Source organism: Rutidosis leptorrhynchoides, chromosome 1 (genome assembly GCF_046630445.1).
Source record: "Rutidosis leptorrhynchoides isolate AG116_Rl617_1_P2 chromosome 1, CSIRO_AGI_Rlap_v1, whole genome shotgun sequence".
Classification (NCBI taxonomy): Eukaryota; Viridiplantae; Streptophyta; class Magnoliopsida; order Asterales; family Asteraceae; genus Rutidosis; species Rutidosis leptorrhynchoides.
The window spans coordinates 724,523,821-724,547,530 of NC_092333.1; the positions used below are offsets into that span (position 1 = coordinate 724,523,821).

At 32.9% G+C, this 23,710-nt stretch overlaps 1 protein-coding gene and 1 long non-coding RNA gene across 2 annotated transcripts; both read right to left on the reverse strand.

Moving 5' to 3' along the window:
- Nucleotides 1–17,791: 17,791 nt before the first annotated feature.
- Nucleotides 17,792–19,105, reverse strand: LOC139886328 (protein PHOSPHATE STARVATION RESPONSE 1-like). The gene is made up of 5 exons (XM_071870094.1): nt 19,085–19,105; nt 18,876–18,943; nt 18,639–18,696; nt 18,429–18,498; nt 17,792–18,067 (listed from the first exon to the last, which is right to left on the reverse strand). Exons 1-5 carry the CDS (start codon nt 19,087–19,089, stop codon nt 17,909–17,911), a joined length of 360 nt encoding a protein of 119 aa, XP_071726195.1. The 5' UTR covers nt 19,090–19,105; the 3' UTR covers nt 17,792–17,908.
- Nucleotides 19,106–19,531: 426 nt separating this feature from the next.
- Nucleotides 19,532–20,300, reverse strand: LOC139886329 (uncharacterized). The gene is made up of 3 exons (XR_011772402.1): nt 20,158–20,300; nt 19,956–20,038; nt 19,532–19,818 (listed from the first exon to the last, which is right to left on the reverse strand). It is a non-coding gene; the product is annotated as an uncharacterized lncRNA (long non-coding RNA).
- Nucleotides 20,301–23,710: the final 3,410 nt, after the last annotated feature.

Consider the following 23,710-nt stretch of genomic DNA (forward strand, 5'->3'; position numbering starts at 1 on the left):
GTTATTTTTTGATTACGGTGAGACCTAATTGAATTATAGCCACGAGGTGGATTTTCAGTTACGAGTGAGACTAGGCTGAATTTCCACTGTTTCTAAATTGGACGACTTAATCGTATTCACGATGAGATCTGAGTTCGAGGCAAGGATGGGACAAACATGCCAATAGATAATAGTGGTTTGTTAGACTACACATATCTCAAGGCCCCATAAAGATCTAAGAGTTGCACCTGTGATGCAATTGGTACTCGCTACCTACCAATAGACTCTGTAACTGCTAGCTGATCAACAGATGTAGTTATGGAACCTATATGTGGATCTTAGGCTTTCGTAAATTAATTGTTTTTAAATATATTAAAACTTGGGTAATTAATTTATTAAAGTATTATATCGAAAATACTAAAATTGAACCTTGTTCTTTTGTAGATGTCAAAAAATCAAAACGTAAACCAAAACACCCTCCGTTCTTTGTTCGAGAAGGAGAAACTCAATGGTTCAAACTTCCTCGATTGGTACCGCAACCTGAGAATTGTTCTCAAATATGAAGGAAAATTGAACAAAATTGAAGAATCCTTACCCGAAGCTCCTCCTGAGACAGCTACTGCTGCTCAAAAGAATGCTTATCAGAAGTTGTTTGATGAGCAAGAGAAGATAGCTTTAATCATGCTTGCTAGTATGACTTCTGACCTCCAAAAGGAAATGGAAGATCGTACAGCATATGATATGATGACTGAGCTGAAAAATATGTTTCAAAAACAGGCTAGTCAAGAGTTATATGAAACTTATAAGCTTCTTCAAACATGCAAAATGGAGGAGGGTCAATCAGTGAGCTCTCATGTCTTGAAAATTAAAAGCTACATTGACCGATTGAAAAAACTTGGAACTACCTTGTCGCCTAACTTGGCTGTGAACACATTTTTGGTTTCACTACCAAAATCGTATCACCAATTTGTAATGAATTACAGTATGCAAGGTTGGGAGAAATCTCTGGCAGAGGTGCACTCGATGCTCAAAACTGCTGAACAGGATATTCCATATAAGGTTTCCAATCCAGGTGTCCTGATGATTAGGGATGGTAAGGTGAGAAAGAATAAGCCGAAAACTTGGGGAAAAGGAAAAGGCAAGTCAATTGCTAAGAAAAAGATTCCACCACCTCCTAAGAAAGGAAACCCAGCGAAAGACGCCGAATGTTTCCACTGTGGAAAAGTTGGCCACTGGAGGAGGAACTGTCCTTCTTACCTATCTGAGTTGAGAAAAGGCAAAGCTGTCCAGACCAGCAAATCAGGTATATTTCATATATAGTTATATACTTTTTCTAGTGATTCCTGGATTTTTGATACTGGTTGTGGTACTCACATCTGTAACAATATGTAGGGAATGAGAAGAAGTAAGAGACTGAAGAACAACACAATAGACTTAAGAGTAGGGAATGGGGCTCGAGCTGCTGTCGAAGCTATTGGCACCTATGAGCTTACTCTATCTAGTGGTCTTATTGTTTTGTTGGAACAATGTCATTATGCTCCTAGTATTACGAGCAATGTAATTTCAGTTTCTCTTTTGAAAAATGTTGGTTTTGAACTTACTTTTACGCACCTTGGTATTTCAGTTTCTAAGAATAATGTATTTTATTTTAATGCTATTCTACGTGATGGTATTTTTGAAATTGATATGCATGGTGTGATTTCAAATAATAATTCTGTATATACATGTACTGCCAAACGAGTCAAGAAAGACTTGAATAATACATATCTATGGCATTGTCGTCTTGGTCATATAAACAAACAACGCATTTCAAAACTCCAATCTGTTGGGCTTTTGGAATCAACTGGCTCTGAGTTATTTGATGTATGCGAGTCATGTTTATGTGGAAAGATGACAAAGGTTCCTTTCTCCGGTTTAGGTGAAAGAGCTAAAGATCTTTTAGGACTAATACATACTGATGTATGTGGCCCTTTTAGAACTATGTCTAGAAATGGTGAATCATACTTCGTTACATTTACTGATGATTATAGTAGATATGGTTATGTTTACTTGCTGAAACATAAACATGAAGTTTTTGAAGCATTCAAAATCTTCCAAAATGAAGTAGAGAATCAACTTGGAAAGACCATTAAAGCCCTTCGCTCTGATCGGGGAGGGGAATATATGAGTCAAGAGTTTTTGGACCACCTGAAGAATCGTGGGATTGTCTCACAGTTCACTCCACCTTACACACCACAACACAATGGTGTGTCGGAGCGGAGAAATCGAACTTTACTTGATATGGTTCGATCTATGATGAGTCTAACTACTCTGCCGATGTCTTTTTAGGGTTATGCATTAGATTCTGCTGCACGCATACTCAATATGGTTCCAACCAAGAAGGTAGAAAAGACACCATATGAATTATGGCATGGAAAGAGTCCTAAGTTGTCTTATTTGAAAGTCTGGGGTTGTGAAGCGTATGTGAAACGTGACACTTCAAATAAGTTAGAACCCAGAGGTATCAAATGTCACTTTGTGGGATACCCAAAGGAAACAATGGGTTACTACTTTTACTACCAAGCTAAAAACAAAGTGTTTACTGCTCGGTTTGCTGAATTCTTTAAAAGAGATCTTCTCTTACAAGAAGTCAGTGGGAGTAAAGTAGATCTTGAAGAAATTCAAGAATCACAAAGTAACATACCTTCTGAAGGCACTAGCCAGCCGCACGTTGAAGCTGAACACACTGTTAGTGAGCCAGAACGTGTTGCACCTATACTTCGTAGATCTAGTAGAACTCTTCATCAACCTGAGAGGTTAAATCTTCTGATTAATTCAAATGAACCTCATCTAGGGGATTATGATGAACCCTCTAGCTATGGTGAAGCCATGTCAGATCCACAATCTGACAAATGGAGATATGCTATGAAGGCAGAGATGCAGTCCATGAAAGATAATCAAGTATGGGACTTGATTGATCTTCCACCCAATTGCAAGACAGTGGGGTGTAAATGGGTCTTTAAGAAGAAGGCTGACATGGACGGTAATGTAAATACTTTTAAGGCTCGGTTGGTGGCAAAAGGTTATACTCAAACTCAAGGAATTGATTATGAGGAAACTTTTTCACCAGTCGCAAGCATTAAATCAATTAGGATATTTATTTCCATAGCTGCTTTTCATGATTATAAAATATGGCAAATGGATGTCAAAACCGCTTTCCTAAATGGCGACCTAAGCGAGGACATATATATGGTTCAGCTGAAAGGGTTTGTGAATCCTAAGCATCCTACTAAAGTATGCAAGCTTCTAAAATCCATTTATGGATTAAAGCAAGCATCCAGGAGCTGGAATCTTAAGTTTGATCAGAAAATCAAAGAGTTTGGTTTTTCTCAAAACCAAGATGAGCCCAGTGTTTACATTAGAGCTAGTGGGATCAAAGTTGTCTTCTTGATCTTGTATGTTGATGACATACTACTTATTGGAAATAACATTCCAACTATGCAAGATGTCAAATCTTGGCTTGGAAAATGTTTTGCCATGAAAGATCTTGGAGAAGCTAAGTATATTCTAGGAATCAAGATCTATAGAAATAGATCCAAAAGGCTTATTGGTTTGAGTCCAAGTACATACATTGACAAAATCTTGCGAAGATTTAACATGCAAAACTCCAAACGCGGAGCATTGCCCATGCAAAAGGGCATAACCTTGAGCAAGTCTCAAAGTCCTATCACACCTGATGAGATAAGATGAATGAAATGTGTTCTGTATGCTTCGGCTATAGGATCCATTATGTATGCCATGTTATGTACTAAACCTGATGTCTAGTTAGCTTTGAGTTTGACGAGTCGTTATCAACAGAATTCAGGTGAAGAACATTGGATTGCTGTTAAGAGCATTCTTAAATATTTGCAGAGAACTAAAGATATGTTCTTGGTTTACGGTGGTTTGGAAGAAGAATTGAGTATTAGATGTTATACAGATGCTAGTTTCCAAACTGATCGAGATGATTCTCGATCCCAGTCAGGGTATGTCTTTGTCATGAATGGTGGGGCAGTTGATTGGAGAAGCTCAAAGCAGAGCACAGTTGCACAGTCTACAACGGAAGCAGAATACATTGCTGCCTCAGAAGCTGCTCAAGAAGCTGTCTGGATTAGGAAGTTTATTGCTGAACTCGGAGTAGTTCCCAGCATTAAATCCCCTATGGAAATGTACTGTGATAATTCAAGTGCTATTATACTTGCGAAAGAATCACGTGTACGTAAAGGTAGCAGACACATTCTTTGAAAGTTTGACTACATTCAAGAAGTTGTTGAGAGGAATGATATTAGTATTCTTAAGGTTCATACAGATGATAAGGTGGCTGACCTGTTCATGAAGCCCATGACACACAACAAGCAGATGATCATGCTAGTAGTATTGGACTTCGTTATGCTGCCGATCTTTTTAATTTGTAATTTAGTATTTGGATATTTTTGGAACATTAAGCAGTTTTATCTTAATGAATTGATATATAGTTGGTATGATCAGTTTCATTTATATCACTGTGTTCTATATTAGCATGTTTAATCCATGAATAATTGTTGATTATTCAAAATCTCCATAATCGGCTATGTTATGGGAATAACATGAATTAAGATTAATATGAATTTTTGGTTATATTCATTGATGATGAATAGTTAACTTATTGAGACCAAAATTCATATGTATTCATTGATGATGAATATTGGAATGACCCAACCATGAGATGTCACTACATGGATCGTAGTCAGTAGTGAATCTTTTAGTGATTATGTTTCTATATCCTTAGACTTGAGATGCACGCCAGTTTTGATGTGTGAAACATTGTACTTTGATATGGTTAAATGCTGTCCTGAATAAGACTGTTATAAAGGCCATTATTGGGTATAATGTAAAGCTCGTGATAGACACGTGTATGCAATATAGGATTTGTTCCTCTAAAATGTTTGGAGTTAGATACTTTTTGAGCTCCTCGATGAATGAATAAGATAATTGTATGGCCGCACTCAAATGTAATTAAGATGATACTTAATTAGATTGGTGATCTAATTCAGTTCTAAGATCGAGAAACAAAATTGTTAAACAAATGAGAATGACCGATGATCCATATCTCAAGTTTAACTAAAGTATCTGAAACAAAAGGACGAATGACATTTAAAACTTACCATAAAAAGTTTCGAGAAACTACCCTCACATGAATTTGAGGACAATGACGTGTTGCTAGACGCTTACCATTGTTTGTATAGTTACTTGGTGTTGTGCCATGCACAAGTGGGAGTCTGTAGGATTAATGTGCAAGGTACAACATATAACTATATGGCCAACCTCATTTGAGCCTTCGGGGTCACACACATATACACCGAGACGTCAAATAAAATATATATATGATGTATATATATTACTCAAGTAACAAAATAGTAAATCGAAATTAATTCATTTACTATTCATATGAATAGTAAATAAATCGAAATTAATTAATTTACTATTCACATGAAAGCGACATGATAGAAATTATTAATTATAAGTTACATAACATACCCCTGAAGTATTTGAGAAATACTACTTTATGAAATATATTCGTTCTAATTTGGATTCACGGATTTTTCATAAAGGTTCACGGGTGTTTTGAAAAAATATCTTTATATATTGCACCAAATTAGTTCATATCGTATTCTTTCAGTGAACTAAAAAAACACATATTACATATTTTGATTTCATAATATTAACCAAAGGTTGATTAATATTACTTGGGTTTGGACTAGCATCCATTGACGGTTGTTTGAAGTGTATTGTGTACTATCCAAAGAGACGGTCATACTTTTGATCGTAAGTTTCTCTCCGTCCCATCAATTCTTCAAGAAAGTTATATCGTTAACTCCTCTTTTGTTTTATATTCATGACAATTATTATGATGTAACTGGATCATTGGGAAAGATTAATCGTGTGCATGTTTCATTAAATAAGTGAAAATTTAATCTTGTTAAATTTTGTTCATAACATAATAAAAGATTATTATTTTAACTATCCGCTGCGTTAATCTGTTTTGGTAAAAGTACACACGAATTTCCATCACTAGTACTAAACACGACTATAATTTACGAATGTTTATTAGTCGATATTTTGTACCGGTTTCTTGTTTTTTATTTTTCTAATTTTTAATATTTTGCACACGTTAAAAGAATTCTGAATTCTCCATTGGATGTTACGAAAAGGAGATAGTTGTTATCAAAATGATGATAAACCGGAGAATGTGCAAGATCGCCAGAAATGACTACAGTCGCCACAGGTTGACAAACCGTAGAAACCCTACCGAAATGGGTTGGTGTAGAGTGTTCGAGATAGTTATTGGAGATACCAAAAGTGCGAAAAATGCCAAAATACCCTTAAGCATTTATATAATCTGGTGACCAGTAAATGTATATGTTAAATTGATATAATTAAAATTAAAATGTCCATCTAATAAGGTGATATTAATAGTATATTACCATTAAACAAATGTTTGTATAATAGTGCAACCTTGATAGAAAATTCAGTTATCCTTATAAGCATGTTGCAAAAGTAGGAACATTCTTTTGTTGCAATACATAAGCTTTCATGTAGCCTGACACTTGTAACGCTAGTAAAATTTACCTAAAGTCAGATAACTAAATTTTCAAAAGCACAAGAAAGTGAAAAGAATCGTCATCGTGATATGAGAATAAACCTGAGACTTGATTCTTCTTGATATGAACCAATTCAAGAGACATGGACTTCTAACACTAATTGATACCAATAACGTCATATATTTGAACTTTCGGTAAAGTGTAGAATATATATACATTCACATACATATACACAAGGTATTGTATATTTGTTACTTGGGTTCCAAGTGGAGACTATATATATATTCTTCACGGGTTATATAAATTAAAAAGGTCACATGAATAAAGTCATTAGAAATAATAGTACATTCTAATCTAATTCATACAGTATCAAGTTAGTTAAACAGTTTTATATTTATACACAGTTCTAAAACAAAATATGAGTACAGAAATATTATTCAAGAATTCGGGGATAGACCAATGTGAATAATGAACTGCACCACACATGCATGCATAGGTCAAGGACCACATTCGAGGTGAGTGTAATGTGGGTTGGGTTTAACATGACACGCTGGAAATCTAATGGCTTTATTTTAAAAAAAATAAAAAATTAGAATGACATGTACAAATTATTATATATATATATATATATATATATATATATATATATATATATATATATATATATATATATATATATATAGGGGCAGGATCAATGGGGAAGTAACCAATCGGGGGGAAGGGGAGGGAAGCAAAAAAAAAAATTCGTTTTTTTTGAAATTTTTTTTTCCGGCATCAAGATCACACGAAAATATGAACATTTAGAAGAGACACTTCGTGATGAATGTCATTATTTAGGCGGGAAATCGATCGACAAAAATAACATTCAAGATAATATTGTTCGTGAAGAATATGAACGTTTTTTTTTCATGTTCTGTGAAGTAAAATTTAGCCCGATTTAGAGTTTAGGGTTTAGGGTTTAGGGTTTGGTGTTTTGGGTTTATTCCATAAACCCAAAACACCAAACCCTAAACCCTAAACCCTAAACCGTTCGTGTTAAAAACTCTATCTAAATCCTAAATTTAAACCCTAAATCTAAACCCTAAACCCTAAATTTCTAAACTCTAATATCTAAACCCTATAAACCCTAATATCTAAACCCTAATATCTAAACCCCAATAGCTAAAACCTCAACATACGCTCGAAAAACACGATAATTGTTATATATTACTTCTTCGAGCGTTTTCCTGCCAAAATAAAAACATTTATCACAAAGTGTCTCTACTAAATATTCATATTTTCATCTCATCTATAATGTTCGTGAACAAAGTTTTTTCAAAAAACGAAAAAAAAAAAATTTGCTTCCCCCCCCTTCCCCCCGATTGGTTACTTCCCTCCTGATCCTACCCCTATATATATATATATATATATATATATATATATATATATATATATATATATATATATATATATATATATATATATATATATATACCAATCGTATATAATAACATATCCCTTTATATGTTTTTTTCGAAGGTCTGAAATTTTATTAAAAAAACTAGCTAAACGTTAGAAAGAAAATGTACAAAAATACAAATATTAAAAGGAATTTAATGGTGATTGCAAGCATTGATTCTAGTTACATCTTTTCTTACGAAATCTAGCGAAAAGCCAATTAAACCCGTTCAAAACAATGTTATCCACCACGTGGCATTTCTGGAAACCTTGGTCTTTGCAGATGACACTGTTTCGCAGTCTCCAAATATTTCAAAGCGCAGAAAAAGCAATGATAGTGGCAATGAGGCGTTTATCTCCGAGAATAGACACTCCATCTATCCAAGCCCATAATCCATCCATCGAAGACCAATAGAGAAAAGAGAGGTTTGACCATTGTACAATTTACTCCAAATTTGCTTGCTAGTATCACAAACAAGAAATAGGTGATTCAAATTTTCAAGAGGCTCGTTGCAAAAACTGCATCCACGCTCTTCTAACTTGACTCTCTCTCAATTAAGCTCTTTTGTCGCAGGTCTTGAAAGTTTTAACCTTTAAATGAACACATTTATATTAATGGGAACCTTTTCTACACTATGTAGTAGGCAGTGAGAAGGAGACCAAGTCGTGGCAGTCAATGATATTTGGACTTTTAGCAATTGAGAATAAATCACCATCCCAAGTCCATCTATCCGGAAGCCGCTACAAGGAAACAACATCAAGAAGCACATTTGGGTCCTGTACGTTTTCCACTTCTGTCTCATATCTTGGTTCTATTCGCCAAAAGAAATCCACGAATTGTTAGAGAATCTTGCTTCCACCTAGCTAAAGATGTTTTGTCGAGAGCTAACAAACGTGGAAAAAGTTAAGCTGGTGAGACCCCATTTCTCCACATATCAAACCAAGAATTCGTTAGAGAACCATTACCAAGGCTGATTCGAAGCAGGGAAAGATCTAAGGAGTATAATTCGTGAAGCAGATTGATAGTACGTTAGATGACAGTCCACGTTCCGGAAACATTTTGAAGCATATGGAATTGAAGACCCCCAACATTGACCATGAATGGTTACGATCAATTTTTCCCAACTTGAGTCTTTACATGTAACAAATCGCCATCTCCATTTATAGATAAGTGCCAAATTAAAGTTTTGGAGACTTAGTACTACTAACCCCCTTTTTATATATCGAATTAGGAATTAATCGTCAATTGACCCAATGTATTTTACACTAGTTATCCTTTTCTCCCCAAAAAAAGGAAGCCCTTAACGATTCAATTTTGGAGATGACTGTCTTTGGGCTCAATACATAGACATGTAATAGGTGCGAACCGGGGCAAGAATGGATTTGTTAAGAGTAAGTTTTCCACCCATTGAAATAAGATTTTACTTTCAAAAACCTAGGCGTTCTTTAGTATTTTCAATAACTAGATCCTAACTTTACATTTTTCAGAAAGCTAACACGCCCATCTTCTCCCAAAATAGCAACACCGACAAGCTAACAACCTGCAGGGTAAGATGGAGGGTTTAACATAAAGCTAAGTGAATGAAACTAACTACCGACTATAATATACAGAAACCGTTACGTCAATCATGTCATATAGTCCAACACAACCACCACTAGTGCAGTCTAAAGAGACTCCGATGGTCTGGCCTAACCTGTAACCACCGGTTGATCAGACTGGGGTTTACCGGAAGTTCCTCCCACATACCGCAAGTATAAATATCCATACGCAACGTATGTGCTATTCAAACTTATACCTTTTGTAGTAGGTTGGATTTCATGAGTCAAACCTGGCTTTGTAGTAGGTTATACTCGGAAGGATTCAATCCCGAATTTGTAGTTGATTGGGCTTCCTTATTAAAGTATAAGTTCAAATGGTGCATGATATGCATCAGAAGGTGTACATAAGTGAAATATTAGAATAGTGGTTTTTCTTGAGTACGTATAATAATGATCATTTTTTATATGATGACCAGTGATTGTTTTGGTGATACTGTGATATGTTGACTTACTTGAATGACTGATAAATTGAAGCTAAACTTGTGCTTGATAGTAATATTATTTGGGATTCTCATTAAGTTAACGTTGTGATAATCTCCCACATTTTCTACCTCGCAGGTTAATCAGCCGTCGGATCAGGTAGGAGAAGTGTTGCATGTTATGATTAGGTTTGACACACTGGCACTTTAATATGTTTTCAACCCGACAGGCTCCGATGTATATTTTAAGTAACAGTGGTGTTACAGTATAGGTGATTCCGTGTCTAGATTTTGGATGTCGTTTGTGGTGGTTTAGCCATCTCTATATTAAAAGCCTTTTCAGTTGATTTAGGGCCTTCGCAGCTGCGAGATATTTTCTATTGGTCGTTGGAAGTGAATGGAGTATGGGAATATTGATCGGTGTTTATTCACATGTTGGTTTGTTTAATAGGTGTATATTGTTTGTTAGATGCTTCTTAGATTTTCATTTGTTGTTTCGGCGTGTGTTTGGTGCATTTGATTTGCTTCACTTATTTTGTGCAATAGTTAGTTTGTTGGTAGCATTGTAATTTTGCAATTTTTTTGGTGCAAGGTTTTCGATTTGGTTTGAGTCTTGATCAATTGCTTAATCAAATGTAACATAGGGTCTTATCATTCAGACATTGGTCTAATTCAATTGTATCTCTTTTCGATCTTCTGATGTAGTTTAATTTAAATTAATATCTTAAGGAAAAAAGAATAATTGGTATAAATATTATTGGTCATATATAATATTGCTTTGTTACATTGATAGTTATATTAACTATTATAACAAATGTAATGCAGTTATTATATGCCGCGAATGGAATGGATTTGAACAATTAATTTGATTTACGAAATAACTCTAAAAAAAATTTCTTCAAAAAAATAAAATTCTTTGGCTGAAAGAATTTGACTACAATTGATGAATTGAATTTTTTATTACTTCAAAAAATTTCATGAATTTTACTAATCAAGTGCAACGAGCGAAAAAATTATGTATTACTTCGTAAATGCTAATCTCTTTTTGGAGAATGTTTATTACTCTGTATTATTTTATTTTTATTTATACTTTATAATAGTAATAGTAGGTTGAGCAGCGGAGGAAATCTAACTCTGAATTTGTAGTAGGTTGGATTCCATAAGTCAACCCTGGCTTTGTAGTAGATTATACTCAGAAGAAGTCAATACCGACTTTGTATTTGATTGGGCTTCCTTGTTAAATTATAAGTTCAAATGGTGCATGAGATGCATCAGAAGGTGTACATAAGTGAAATATTGGAATAGTGGTTTTTCTTGAGTACCGTAATAATGATCATTATTTATAACCGTGATATGTTTACTTACTTGTTGACTATTAAATTGAAGCTAAACTTGTGCTTGATAGTAATATTTGTTGGGATTCTTATTAAGTTAAAATTGTGATAATCTCCCACATTCTCACCCTCACAGGTTAATCAGCTGTCGGATCAGGTAGGAGAAGTGTTGCATGTTATGATTAGGTTTGACATACTGGCACTCTGATATGTTTTCAACCCGACAGGCTATGATATATATTTTAAGTAACATTGGTGTTATAGTATGGGTGATTCCGTTTCTGGATTTTAGATGTGGTTTGTGGTAGTTTAGCCATCTCTATATTAAAAGGCATTTTTAGTTGATGTAGGGCCTTCGTAGTTGCGAGATATTTTCTATTGGTCGTTGGAAATGACTGGAGTATGAGAATTTTGTTTGATGTTTTTCAAATGTTGGTGTAACGACCCGTCAAAATCGCTATTGATGCGGCACGTTAATCATTGATTCCACAGTGAGGTTTTGACCTCTATATGATACGTTTTGATAAAATATTGCATTCATTAAAATAAGTGACTTTCTAAACATAGAAAGTTATAAACATATGGGCGAGTGCTTAGGTATAAGCAAAACCCCAAAATACATAAGTCTTTAATTTACAGGTTGACATCACAGTCCAATTACTTATTACACAACGCAGTTTTATTTTGAATGCAATAAACTTTGTACAAAGCATGAGAGACTCCATGCAGGCAACAAGCACATCACAGCGGAAGCATTCTAAGGACCTGAGAATAAAACATGCTAAAAATTCAACACGAATGTTGGTGAGTTATAGGTTTAATTGCTCGAGTCATAAGTATATAAAGATAGACCACAAGATTTCATCAAAACTTTATCAATAGATTCTACGTAACAGAGCACCCTGGTAACTAAACTTAACGCTATAAGGATAATTACCCCATTCGTTTTAATACACGCAAACCAACGTGTCATAAACTCAAATAACATACGTCCGTTAAAAGGCTAGCGCTCTAGCTCGGACGGGGATGTCAAGCCCTATGGATCCATATACAATTATTCGCGCCCACCAGTCCATATCCTATGTACTGACAGCTACTAGTTATCAAAGCTAAGGGATTTTCAGTTTAACTCAGTGTAGAATTTAGTATGTACTTGTGTCTTATTGCGTTTAAAATAAATTGCATGTATTCTCAGCCCAAAAATATTTAAAGTATTTAAAAAGGGAGACTATAAACTCACAGTTCAATATTGAGACTCAATATTGTAGGCAAATTGCGTAGACGTAATGATGGTAGACGACTGTATGGTTGGCCTTGGATTCAAGAACAATACCCCGAACAATACCCAATATTTCCTTAGCTTAAAGCGGTTTGAAACCCGAATTAAAACACCCTCGAATATACTTTATTATTATTAAACTTAAAATTAAAATTATAATTATAATTATAAATTTAAATTTTTTAAATTACTGAAGAAGAAAAAAAAATGTGTTGATACGAGCAGAAAACTGGCGTATTTATAATACTTTTCCATTTACTGTAGCTCATGCGATCGCATGAGTTTTCAGTGTTTTTGCCATGCGATCGCATGGCCGCCTTATCCGTTTTTGTTTGTTAGTTCGTCGACATCAAATAGTGTTTACTGTAGCAAATAGTGTTCACTGTAGCAAATAGTGTTTTACTGTAGCAAAGTCGTTTTTCACTGTAGCAAAGTACGGTTTCACTGTAGCAAATAGTGTTTTACTGTAGCAAAGTCATTTTTACTGTAGCAAATAGTGTTTTACTGTAGGAAAGTCGTTTTTACTTGTATATATATATATACATACATATAATTGTTCATGAATCGTCGAGAGTAGTCAAAGGTAATTGTATATATGAAACAGTTCTAAAATTTTGAGACTCAATCTAACAGACTTTGTTTAACGTGTCAAAATAATAAATCGTATAGAGAATTGGTTTAAATAAGTCGAAATTTTTCGGGTCATCACGGTTGGTTTGTTCAATAGGTGTATATTGTTTGTTAGATGCTTCTTAGATTTGCATCTGTTACTTCGGCTTGTGTTTGGTGCGTTTGATTTGCTTCACTTATTTTGTGAAATAGTTAGTTTGTTGGTAGCAACGTAATTTTGCAAATTTTAAGGTGCAATGTTTTCGATTGGTTTGAGTCTTGATCAATTGCTTAGTCAAATGTAACATAGGGTCTTATCATTCAAACATTGGTCTAATTTAATTATATCTCTTTTAGATCTTCTGATCTAGTTTAATTTAATTCAATATTTCACACATAAAAAGAATAAGTGGTAGAAATATTATTGGTCATAAATAATTTTGCTTTATGTCATACCCCAAATGGGTCCGGGGATAAATGTGACTAACCAACATCATAACACAAGTATAATAAACGAGAATGACTCTAAATGAGATGTTTTATAAAAACATAAATTGTATTGCAGCGGAAAAGTAAATATTGTTTACATCATAACTCAAAATGAAATTTAAAATGTCTAAGTAAAGATAAAATGCAATAATGATGGACTCCATGTAAGCAGTGAATCAATCATCACAAAGTAGCACGTAAAGCTAGTAGTCACTTGAGACAAAACATGTTTAAAAGTGTCAACACAAATATTGAGTGAAGTTCATAGGTTTATAAGTAATAACCAAATTTTTAGACCACAAGATTTAGTTAAAAGCAAATTGATATTGAAATATCAATTCAAAAAGTAATGTTGTGTTGTATGATATCGAAACTAAACAAGTTTACCCCATGACACTTTGTTCGTTCGTGTCGTTAAATCATTATTAATGTATCCAAAGACCAGCAGTCAAATGGATAGAGACGTTACTCTCAATAGGCCTACTCACAATAATTAAGCTTGCCGCTATACGTAGCAATTGACGATATCATGGTAGGGATTTAGCATGAATCAAAGCATGTAATAGCATATAAGTTTGAGTACTTTTGTCTAAAGTGTAAAGCAGTTTAAAAACAAGCATGTGTCTCATCCTAAAAGTTGTAAAACAGTTGTGAAATAGTAAAAAGTGGGGCTATGAAGTTCGCCTTAAATAGCAAGATGAAGTTATTCCACAAATGAAATGAGAGTAAGTAGATGACTGGGATCTCAACCTAGAGATATAAGTTAGGTCATTAGTTTGTCCAACTGATAAGTAGAAGTTCATAAGTAAACTTATGAGCTGTTAAACATGCTTACGTGTCCACCATAATCATGCTTAGATGTTATACAACTTCGCCCAAACCTCGGTGCTATCAAGTAACCCAAGAGATGACCAGATGCGAGGGTCAGGAACTTTCAGTTGGACTATAATTCAACAACCTTTCGTTTAATCCAAAACCTTATACCCATTAGCACTTTAGACATCATACACATGATCAAAAGTAGCGGTGAAGTTTGTTTAAGTCTTACGTTATCGATATGATTATAGTTTCCACATGTTGCGTGTGTATAGGAATACAACACGTTTAATGTTATATATATATATATATATATATATATATATATATATATATATATATATATATATATATATATATACTAGGTTTAAGAGCCCGTGCGTTGCACGTTGGAATTAATATTATTTTAAAGGTAGCGTACGTATAATATTAGTAACATCACATTAAAACATATACTATTTTTCATATATCTGATACGAATGAAACATACTTAAAAATAGATTATATTTGGTGGAACTCATAATAATGTAACATAATTCAAATATTTAAAAAAAAACATTACACATACATAATAGTTCATAGATATCATACAAATGAAAAACGTTTCTTCAATTAAGTCTAAAAATGTTGCAAGACTTCTTTGTATACCACATTTTTGTTGTGTTGGATAGTTTGTTGTCCTTGTCTAAGATTAATATCTTGATTCGTTGCCGATTAGTAACCCGAGATGGTGTAACGTAAAGTTGTCCATGACTAAAGACCGGATTTGAAAGAAATAAACCGACACGCGATAGTGATTGTCCTTGACTTTTATTTATTGTCATTGCAAAAACTACATGATTCTATCATTAATGATTTAAAATACTTTATCACTGAGACCAAGATCTGCCCGTTCCTGATAACATGCCGTTTTAATCTTCAATAGACTTCAAAAATAGACATATGTGTGCATGATGGAATCCACGTTCTTGAAATTCAGTTGTGTAAACAACTGCAGTGAAAAAGTTAAATAATTAGAGTTCTATTAAAAAAAGTTATAGTTTTAGTCAATATACAATTAAGGAATATGAAGATATTAATTGAAAATACCTTTTTCAACCTCGCCAAAGACATGATTCTCTTTGAAGTCTTGTATCATACTTTCTAGCTTCATTTCAAATAGCGAACACAATATTTTGGTTATGTTTTCGGGTTTGAAATTCTGATTATGCATGAAACGAACAATTTCGCGCCACTTTGGATTGCAAGTAACATTTATGAACACTTTGGATTACATGATATACGTATAAGAGCCCGTGCGTTGCACGTAGGATTTAATATTATTTCAAAGATTTCGTACGTATAATATTAGTAACATAATATTAAAACATATATTATGTTTCATATATATGATACGAATGAAACATATTTAAAAAATAGATTATACTTGATGGATCTCATAATAATAAAACATACTTCAAATATTTATAAAAAAATTAACATTAAACATACATTATAGTTCATATATATCATACAAATGAAAATTATTTAAAACAAATTTAAAACTTAAGTCTATAAGTGTTGCAAGACTTCTTTGTATACAACATTTTTTGAGCCCGTGCGTTGCACGAATGTGTAAAAAACCGTGCAATAAAAGGAATTTGCAGTTCATATTGGTATGTAAATAACGATACTAAAAAATAGGAAAAGTATAAGCATTATTTAAGAACCCGTGGTGTTGAAAAAATTTTAAATATTATTTTGAGTTTAAAAGTCCGTGGTTTTAAGCCCGTGCGTTGCCGGTTACTCAAAAACCTTTATAAATTTGTTATGTATAGATATAGATGTATAGTCTTACATTATATATTACTTAGAAAACATTAAACTTAATAGTATTAGTTTAACAATATTGTGTGCATCACACATAACAGATATGTTCAATACAATCTGAACAATGAAATAAAATCGCATAATACATTTCAAATTTCAAATCATATATCTGATGAGAATAAAACATATTTAAAAATAGATTATACTTGATGAATCTCATAATAATTAAACATACTTCGAATATTTAACAAAAAATTACATTAAGCATACATAAGTTTATGTTTTACTATATGTGTAAATTCAATAACTAAATTTGAAGAACGTGTGGGAGCGCAGTTTATTTACAAAATTCATAGCAAGTTAAGCAGTACAACTTGGTTAACCACCACCACCTTTTCTGCTTACCATATACTCAGTAATACTTTCTTTGATGATATAAACATTAGAGACTAAAAATAAAATGATATAATGTTTGATTTGTTTGTAAATAAAAAAAACTGATCTTTAAATGTTGTGGAACGAATAAGGTTTGATTTGGTTTAATGTATGTTTAAGAGCCCGTGTTTAACACTTAAGTCTATAAGAATTATTTAAAAGCTTGCAATGTTCACAAATTTTAAATATTCTTTTGAGTTTAACAGTCCATGGTGTTGAAAAAATTTTCAAATCCAAGTAAACCACTAACATATAACATATGTGATTTGATTAAATCTCAAACAAAATTTGATGTAGCTAATTTATTTTATAATAATTGGTGTTGACAAAGAACGAATGAATGAAAATTAGGGTTGTCATCGGGTCGAGTTTGGGCCGGGTTTAGGTAATCCTAGACCCGGACCCGCTTAAAAAGACATTGTCCCAAACCAGGACCCATACCCATCGGGTCCCCATTTACTTACTAACTGCTGGGTTTCGGGTTTTCCCGAGGGTAAACGGGGATCCCCGTTTACTTACTAACTCTCAGGCTAACGGGTATCCCCCGTATCGAACATCCCTGTTATTAATCATTATAACCGACACTCCACCTATTTATATTTCTATTTCAATAATGCTCTTAAAATGACTACCAAGAAACCAAATGACTAAATATATATATCGAGAAATTAATACAACACAATATTCAGGTAATCTATATTGTAAATTACTAAATATAAATAGAAAACAACTGCAATGGCAAAGTAGGCTTGTGGAACAATGATTTTTCGATTGAAATTGATTAATGTTGTGTAATTATCATTGTTTTCATACCCATTAGTCTAACAGTAAACGGTATTAGATGTATATTTGGGTTCAATTCCAGTTTGGTCAGTGCTGCATGACATAACAAACCATGCAGATAATTTATAATCTACATCTATAATGCTATAATGTAATTTAAATGAAGTAGATATTCATATAGTAATACAAATAACATGCTGCTTCTAATCAAAACCTCATGTCGAATTATTTGCATTTGATCAATTATTAAGGCTAACTTATACACCTCAAGCCAAACCTCAGTCTCTAAATTCTACAAATTACAATACAAAGGAGATGAAATCAAATGATAAGAGAGATACGAACGCATACACGAATGTTTTTGCAACAATAACAATAAGAAGTTGTAGAAAATCTACTTTCATAACAATGAGTACGGCGTTCCTTTAATTGGTAAAGTTTTATTTTGCCCTTTCGTATCAGTAGCCACAAGAAGAAGCACTGCAACCAAAACCAAACCACATATCGTTAAGCATTTTTGGATATCAAGCCTGCCACCAATCAATAATTTCAAATTTCATCTCATTATCAACACTATATACACCTTCCCTGAAGCCACACCAACTGACCAACTGATTCTATACTGATTCTATACTAATCTTTAATTCAACTACTACTGATTCTATATTATTCTATACTTTTAATATTAAAATATTAGAAATTAAAAATATATTTATTTTCAGTAATATACACATATAAGTTATGATACAGAGTGGCGAAGAAAGGAAGAAAATCATAGTGAAATTAATAAAATTTAATGTTATCTAGAAACATAACGTGGTTGATAAAAAAGGTTCAAAACCTCTAATTGCTCATGTAGTCGCTTTTGCACCTCCATCTGAAGTTTGAGTGCTTCTGTAATTTGCAATCCTCTGCAGAAACAGAATATTAAGTCTATTTTAAGATAACTAATTAATAATTAAATAAACTTGAATTAATGCAAGGAAAAGACGGTAAATGAGAGCTTCACTTGATATATAATTGTAACTATAGGATATATAAATAGACTTACGATGAGCCGTCCAAACTGGAAATCATATCACCCGACTCCTCCTGCTCGAATAATTTTCCTTGCATTAGTTTGAGCAAAATGATCAGCACCTGTTATTTTCAAACTGTCTCACATTTATTTAAAACCAATTTGTGATAGCAAGAGTAAACCATCAAGCTTATATGTTATTTGTCTATGACATTTATCAACTCAAAAATAAGTACACAGACTATGTAATGTGTAACTAAAATTAAATACCTTTATAAGATGAGTCAAGAAGATACTTTGCGAGTCTATATTTCTGTAAAACAGTAGGAATGTACTTTGCGAGTCTAAAATTAAATACCTTAAGAAGATGAGTCATTATGAGTTTGTGATAAAGAAAGGTGAGTTTAATGGAATTAACACAAAGATCAAAATAACTCACTATAAGGGCCACCCAATTGTGCTACAACATCAACAAATCGTTCATGAAGATCGTGCGTCCAACGAAGAACAATTATGAATTCACAACACAAGGGACTCATCTAATTAGAAATCACAATCAAGATATTTAACAGAAACTGGTAAAGATAAAACACCAATAGAGGTGGGTTGTATCTCCGAAATTGATGTTTAATGATTTATACTAATGAAAACACATATCCATTTTAGACAAATAAAAACCACAGTTTGTTAGATAGGGTTAAATTGCATTCCAACAACATAAGAGTAAAATTAAATTTGTGAAAGCAAACTAACCTTGACAATTAATTTAACAACTAAAATCGAAACAAAGAAAACAAATCATATAATTCCCAGTCGAATAAAAATACCTCATGTGTGTTCGATGGCCAAAGTATGAGAGCTGAGAGTGAGATATGAGGAAGAGAAATTGATATTGAGACTAACAATCAATTGAGGAAGGATATGTGTCATCACAAAAGGTAACATATAGACATCCCGATCAGAGGAACACAACTATTTAATGACAAAAGCAATCATATAATCAACAATCAAATTTAATAGAAACATAAGGGAAAGAAAAAAAAATAATACTTAATTTCAATTTTTCCTGACAGGGTGTGGTGAAATGATAGCGAAGGAAAACCCAATTTCAATTCTGGAGTAGCAGGTAAGGAAGGAAGAAGAAGGTTGATAGGGCTTGAAAGAAACATGTGGTGGCAGCTTGAGTAAGATACGAAGAAGATGTAACTGGTACCTGAGTATAACAATCGATTTAGACCTTTTAAATATTAATCTAAATCTAAATCTAAATTAACAAATAAAAGCAAAGTGATAATTCCCCAATTGTTCGAAGAAAAAAACACAAATAAAAAATTCAATTGAAATACATACCTTGAATCAAATCAAGTTTAAGGTCCCAAAGTTTGGATCTGTTATAATTCTTTCAATTCTTCAACTTCTTCAAAAGACCTCTTCTGTATACACAAATAACCAACCAATCAAAAACAGACATTAAATTCGGAACAACAATAAATCCGATACAAAAAATAAAAAAATAAAGATTAATTTCTTGAATTATGTGAAAAAAACAAACCTTGGATTCAGCTCTGGGCTCTGGGTACATTACTTTCATCCATTACCTTCAAAACCCAAATTAAAGATTGGAAAAGAAGCTTGTTAAGAACTAAAGATGAGAGATTTACGACTCCCTTAAGAGATACCATGTGTTATTGATCATCCAAAATCATTGGCCAGGCACCTATCTAAATAAGGTTAAGATAACAAAATAAAAAGAAGATTTCGTTTAATCTACAGGTCAAACAAATGCCATAACCAAACTACTAATCCAACATAAAACACCTAAATCCATTGATGTGGCAAACTGCTTATATGACTTAATGAATGTTAAAAGTATAAATCTAAGTTTACCTGTGTTCCCAAATATAACGTAAATACTAAAGCATAAAAAACAATCAAAACATGCCTAATATAACAACATAACCTAATATAATTGTAGGTTAAAAGGAGAGTGATTACAACCTGGTACTCATGGATGTTGAGAAGGCGAAGCTGCTGTTGTTGCCATTTTCCGGCAACAGTAATCGATTTAGCTGCCATCTTGTTCAACATGTATATCACCATATTAATTAAATAAATCTAGAAAAAAACAACGATCCGCAACGAATCAATTAATACTTGATCAACAACACATCGAATCAATAGTTACACTAACAACAACAACAACAACAACAACAACAACAACAAAATTATTCAATAATAATAGACAGGCCGAAACTTAGCGTACTGACCTACTCGTAGAAATTGGTATGGCCTTCAGGCTGTTTGCATCTTCCGGATGATTGTTGGAGTATTTTATTTTTGCCTTGCTAATAAAAATGGGAAGGGTTATCAAACTAAAAATTATACGGGGTATCATATTACTCCTATAAATAAATAATAAATAACTAAACATTTATACATATATAAAAAAAAGATCTTTGTGTTATAATTCAGTAGGCTTATAACTACCTTTAATGGTTATAAGAACAAAGAGAGAAGAAGGAGAGAAGAAATATTGATATTGATATTTCAAGAGAAATGGTGCCCCTTAAATGGTTACCATACATGTCTATTTATAGTATAAAATATTACTATGCAAGAAATATAATAATAATAAAATTAACATTCAATCTAGATATTTTATAACACAATCTAGATATTTTATAACACTCCCCCTTGGATGACAATTTTATTAGAGAATAACTAGTACTGCCTCGTTAAAAACCTTGCTAAAGAAAACTCATTGAGATAAAACTTTAGCTAAGGGAAAAAGAGTGCAGCATAAAGTTGACTCCCCCTCAAGTAGGCAACGCCTGAGTTGTTACATCTTCTGAACATGCCTCATGCCAATATTATGAACGTGTGTTCTGAAAATAGCAGTTAGCAGTGCTTTGGTATAAAGATCAGCAGAGTTGTTGATTGAACGTATCTCATTTTAATCTGGTTGTCTTTTACGATATCTTGAGTATATGAGAAAAATCTGAGGTTTTCATCTGAAACTGTATCATCTAAATCTTTTATGTACAAGTTTGGCCCTCGTGATTTGTCTACAGTCTCCTTCATGGTTTGTTCAAACCGTTGTTTCAGTTCCTATTCCCTTTCAGTCTTTTTCTGAGCCTTACCAATATACCATTCTTTTCCATCAAACTTATGACCGTTAAGACCGTTTATAGCTTTAGCGCCTCGTCAGCATTTATGTTTTGTTCTGTCATTTTTGATACTCTTCTTTCATTTGTATTATGTAAGCTGTATTATCTTCATAGATAGTTGTTACGCTTTTATAGCGTTCTAGTCCACAAGAATTAATAATGATTTGTATCATTGATCTTAACTAAAATCATTCCCGAGTAGCTTCATGTAATGCAATCACTTCGGCATGATTTGATGATGTTGCAACAAGTGTTTGTTTTGAGAACGTCATGATATTGCGGTGCCTCCATTTAGGAATACATATCCAGTTTGAGATTTAGCTTTATGTAGATCGGATAAATAATCTGCATCTGTATAACCAAACAAATCTTGTTTCGAGTTGTTAGAATAAAATAATTATAAATCAGTAGTTCCCCGAAGGTATCAAACTATTTGTTTGATCCCATTCCAATGTCTTTTGGTAGGGGCTGAGCTGAACCTTGTCAACAAATTAACTGCAAAAGAAATGTCAGATCTTGTATAATCTATAAGATACATAAGAACCTCAATTGCACTAAAATATAGAACTTCCGATCTGTTAAAATTTTCATGATCTTCGCAGGGATGAAATAGATCAGTGTCAATATTGAGTGATCTAACAACAATGAGTTTGTCTTTAAAAAAAATGTTTTAAAATCTTTTCGGTATAAGTTGTTTGATGTACAAGTAAACCATTAGGCATATGCTCAATTTGCAATCCAAGGTAATACTTGGTTTTTTCAAGATCTTTCATTTCAAAATAATTCTTTAGAAGTTGAATGATTTCATAGATCTCTTTATTTGTTCATATGATGTTAAGAACATTGACATAAACAACTACGATCTCATATCCGAACATTGTTTTTATAAAACATACGTGCAAAATAAGTTTATATTTATACCCTTTTTTTTATCAAGTAGTCATTTAATCGGTTATACCACATACGTCCCGTTTGTATAAACCCACTTAGAAATCTTTGTGATTTAATGGAATATATTTCCTTGGGTTTTACATTAGATGCTTATGATACCTTAACCCTTTAAGTATATTCATATATATCACTATTAAGTGATCCATACAGATAAGTAGTAACAACATTCATGAGATGCATTTAAATAACTACCAGGTTGATTAAGTATCTAATAAGTAATTGTATCCATTACAGGAGGATAATTTTTCCTCCTAATTCATTTCTGGTCTTTGTGGGAAATATTGAGTTACAAGTCTAGTTTTGCCTTGTAACTTCATTTGCACATTTCTTTTCGGATAAAAATTCATTTGTATCCCATACGTTTCACATCTTTAAAAGTGATAATGATTGATCCGAAAACTTTTCTTTTATCGAGCGATTCTAATTCAGCTCTTATTGCTCCTTTCCATTGAGCTCAATCATGTCCATTTTGTATATTCAATGACAGATTTTAGTTCCAGATCATCATCTTTATTCATGATGTCATTGTAACATTATATGAAAATATCTCATAGAGATTTTAGTTTCATTTCGGTTCCATAATATTGCATAATTTATCGCAATTTTAGTATTTACATTTATCAATATCCTCTGCAGAAGGAATATTGATTTGTGGTTCTTCTTGAACACTTTCTCTTACCTCATTATCAGCTGATTTTCTTTTTCGAGGATTTTTATCTTCGGAACCAATTGATCTTCCACGTTTGATGCGTGGCAAAGACTCAACAGTGACCTTATTGCCAGCTTTTGGAATTTCAGTTCGAGCTGGAGCATTTATCGCTGGTATATATGATTTAGTCACTTTTTTATATCTGTAAATGCATAAAGTAATTAATTTGCAAGTTCTTGCATATGCATTATTTTTGAACTTTCGTTTCACATTCTTTTGTGCGAGTTCAATATACCTTAATTGATGTTCACATCATGAAGCATCATTTTATTTTTTAT

Coding starts and splice junctions, on each gene's coding strand:
- LOC139886328 (XM_071870094.1), bottom strand. Junction 18,499..18,638: donor TCCAGTTTGGACGGCTCATC/GTAAGTCTATTT, acceptor CTGTTTCTGCAG/AGGATTGCAAATTACAGAAG. Junction 18,068..18,428: donor GACTACATGAGCAATTAGAG/GTTTTGAACCTT, acceptor TTTTGGTTGCAG/TGCTTCTTCTTGTGGCTACT.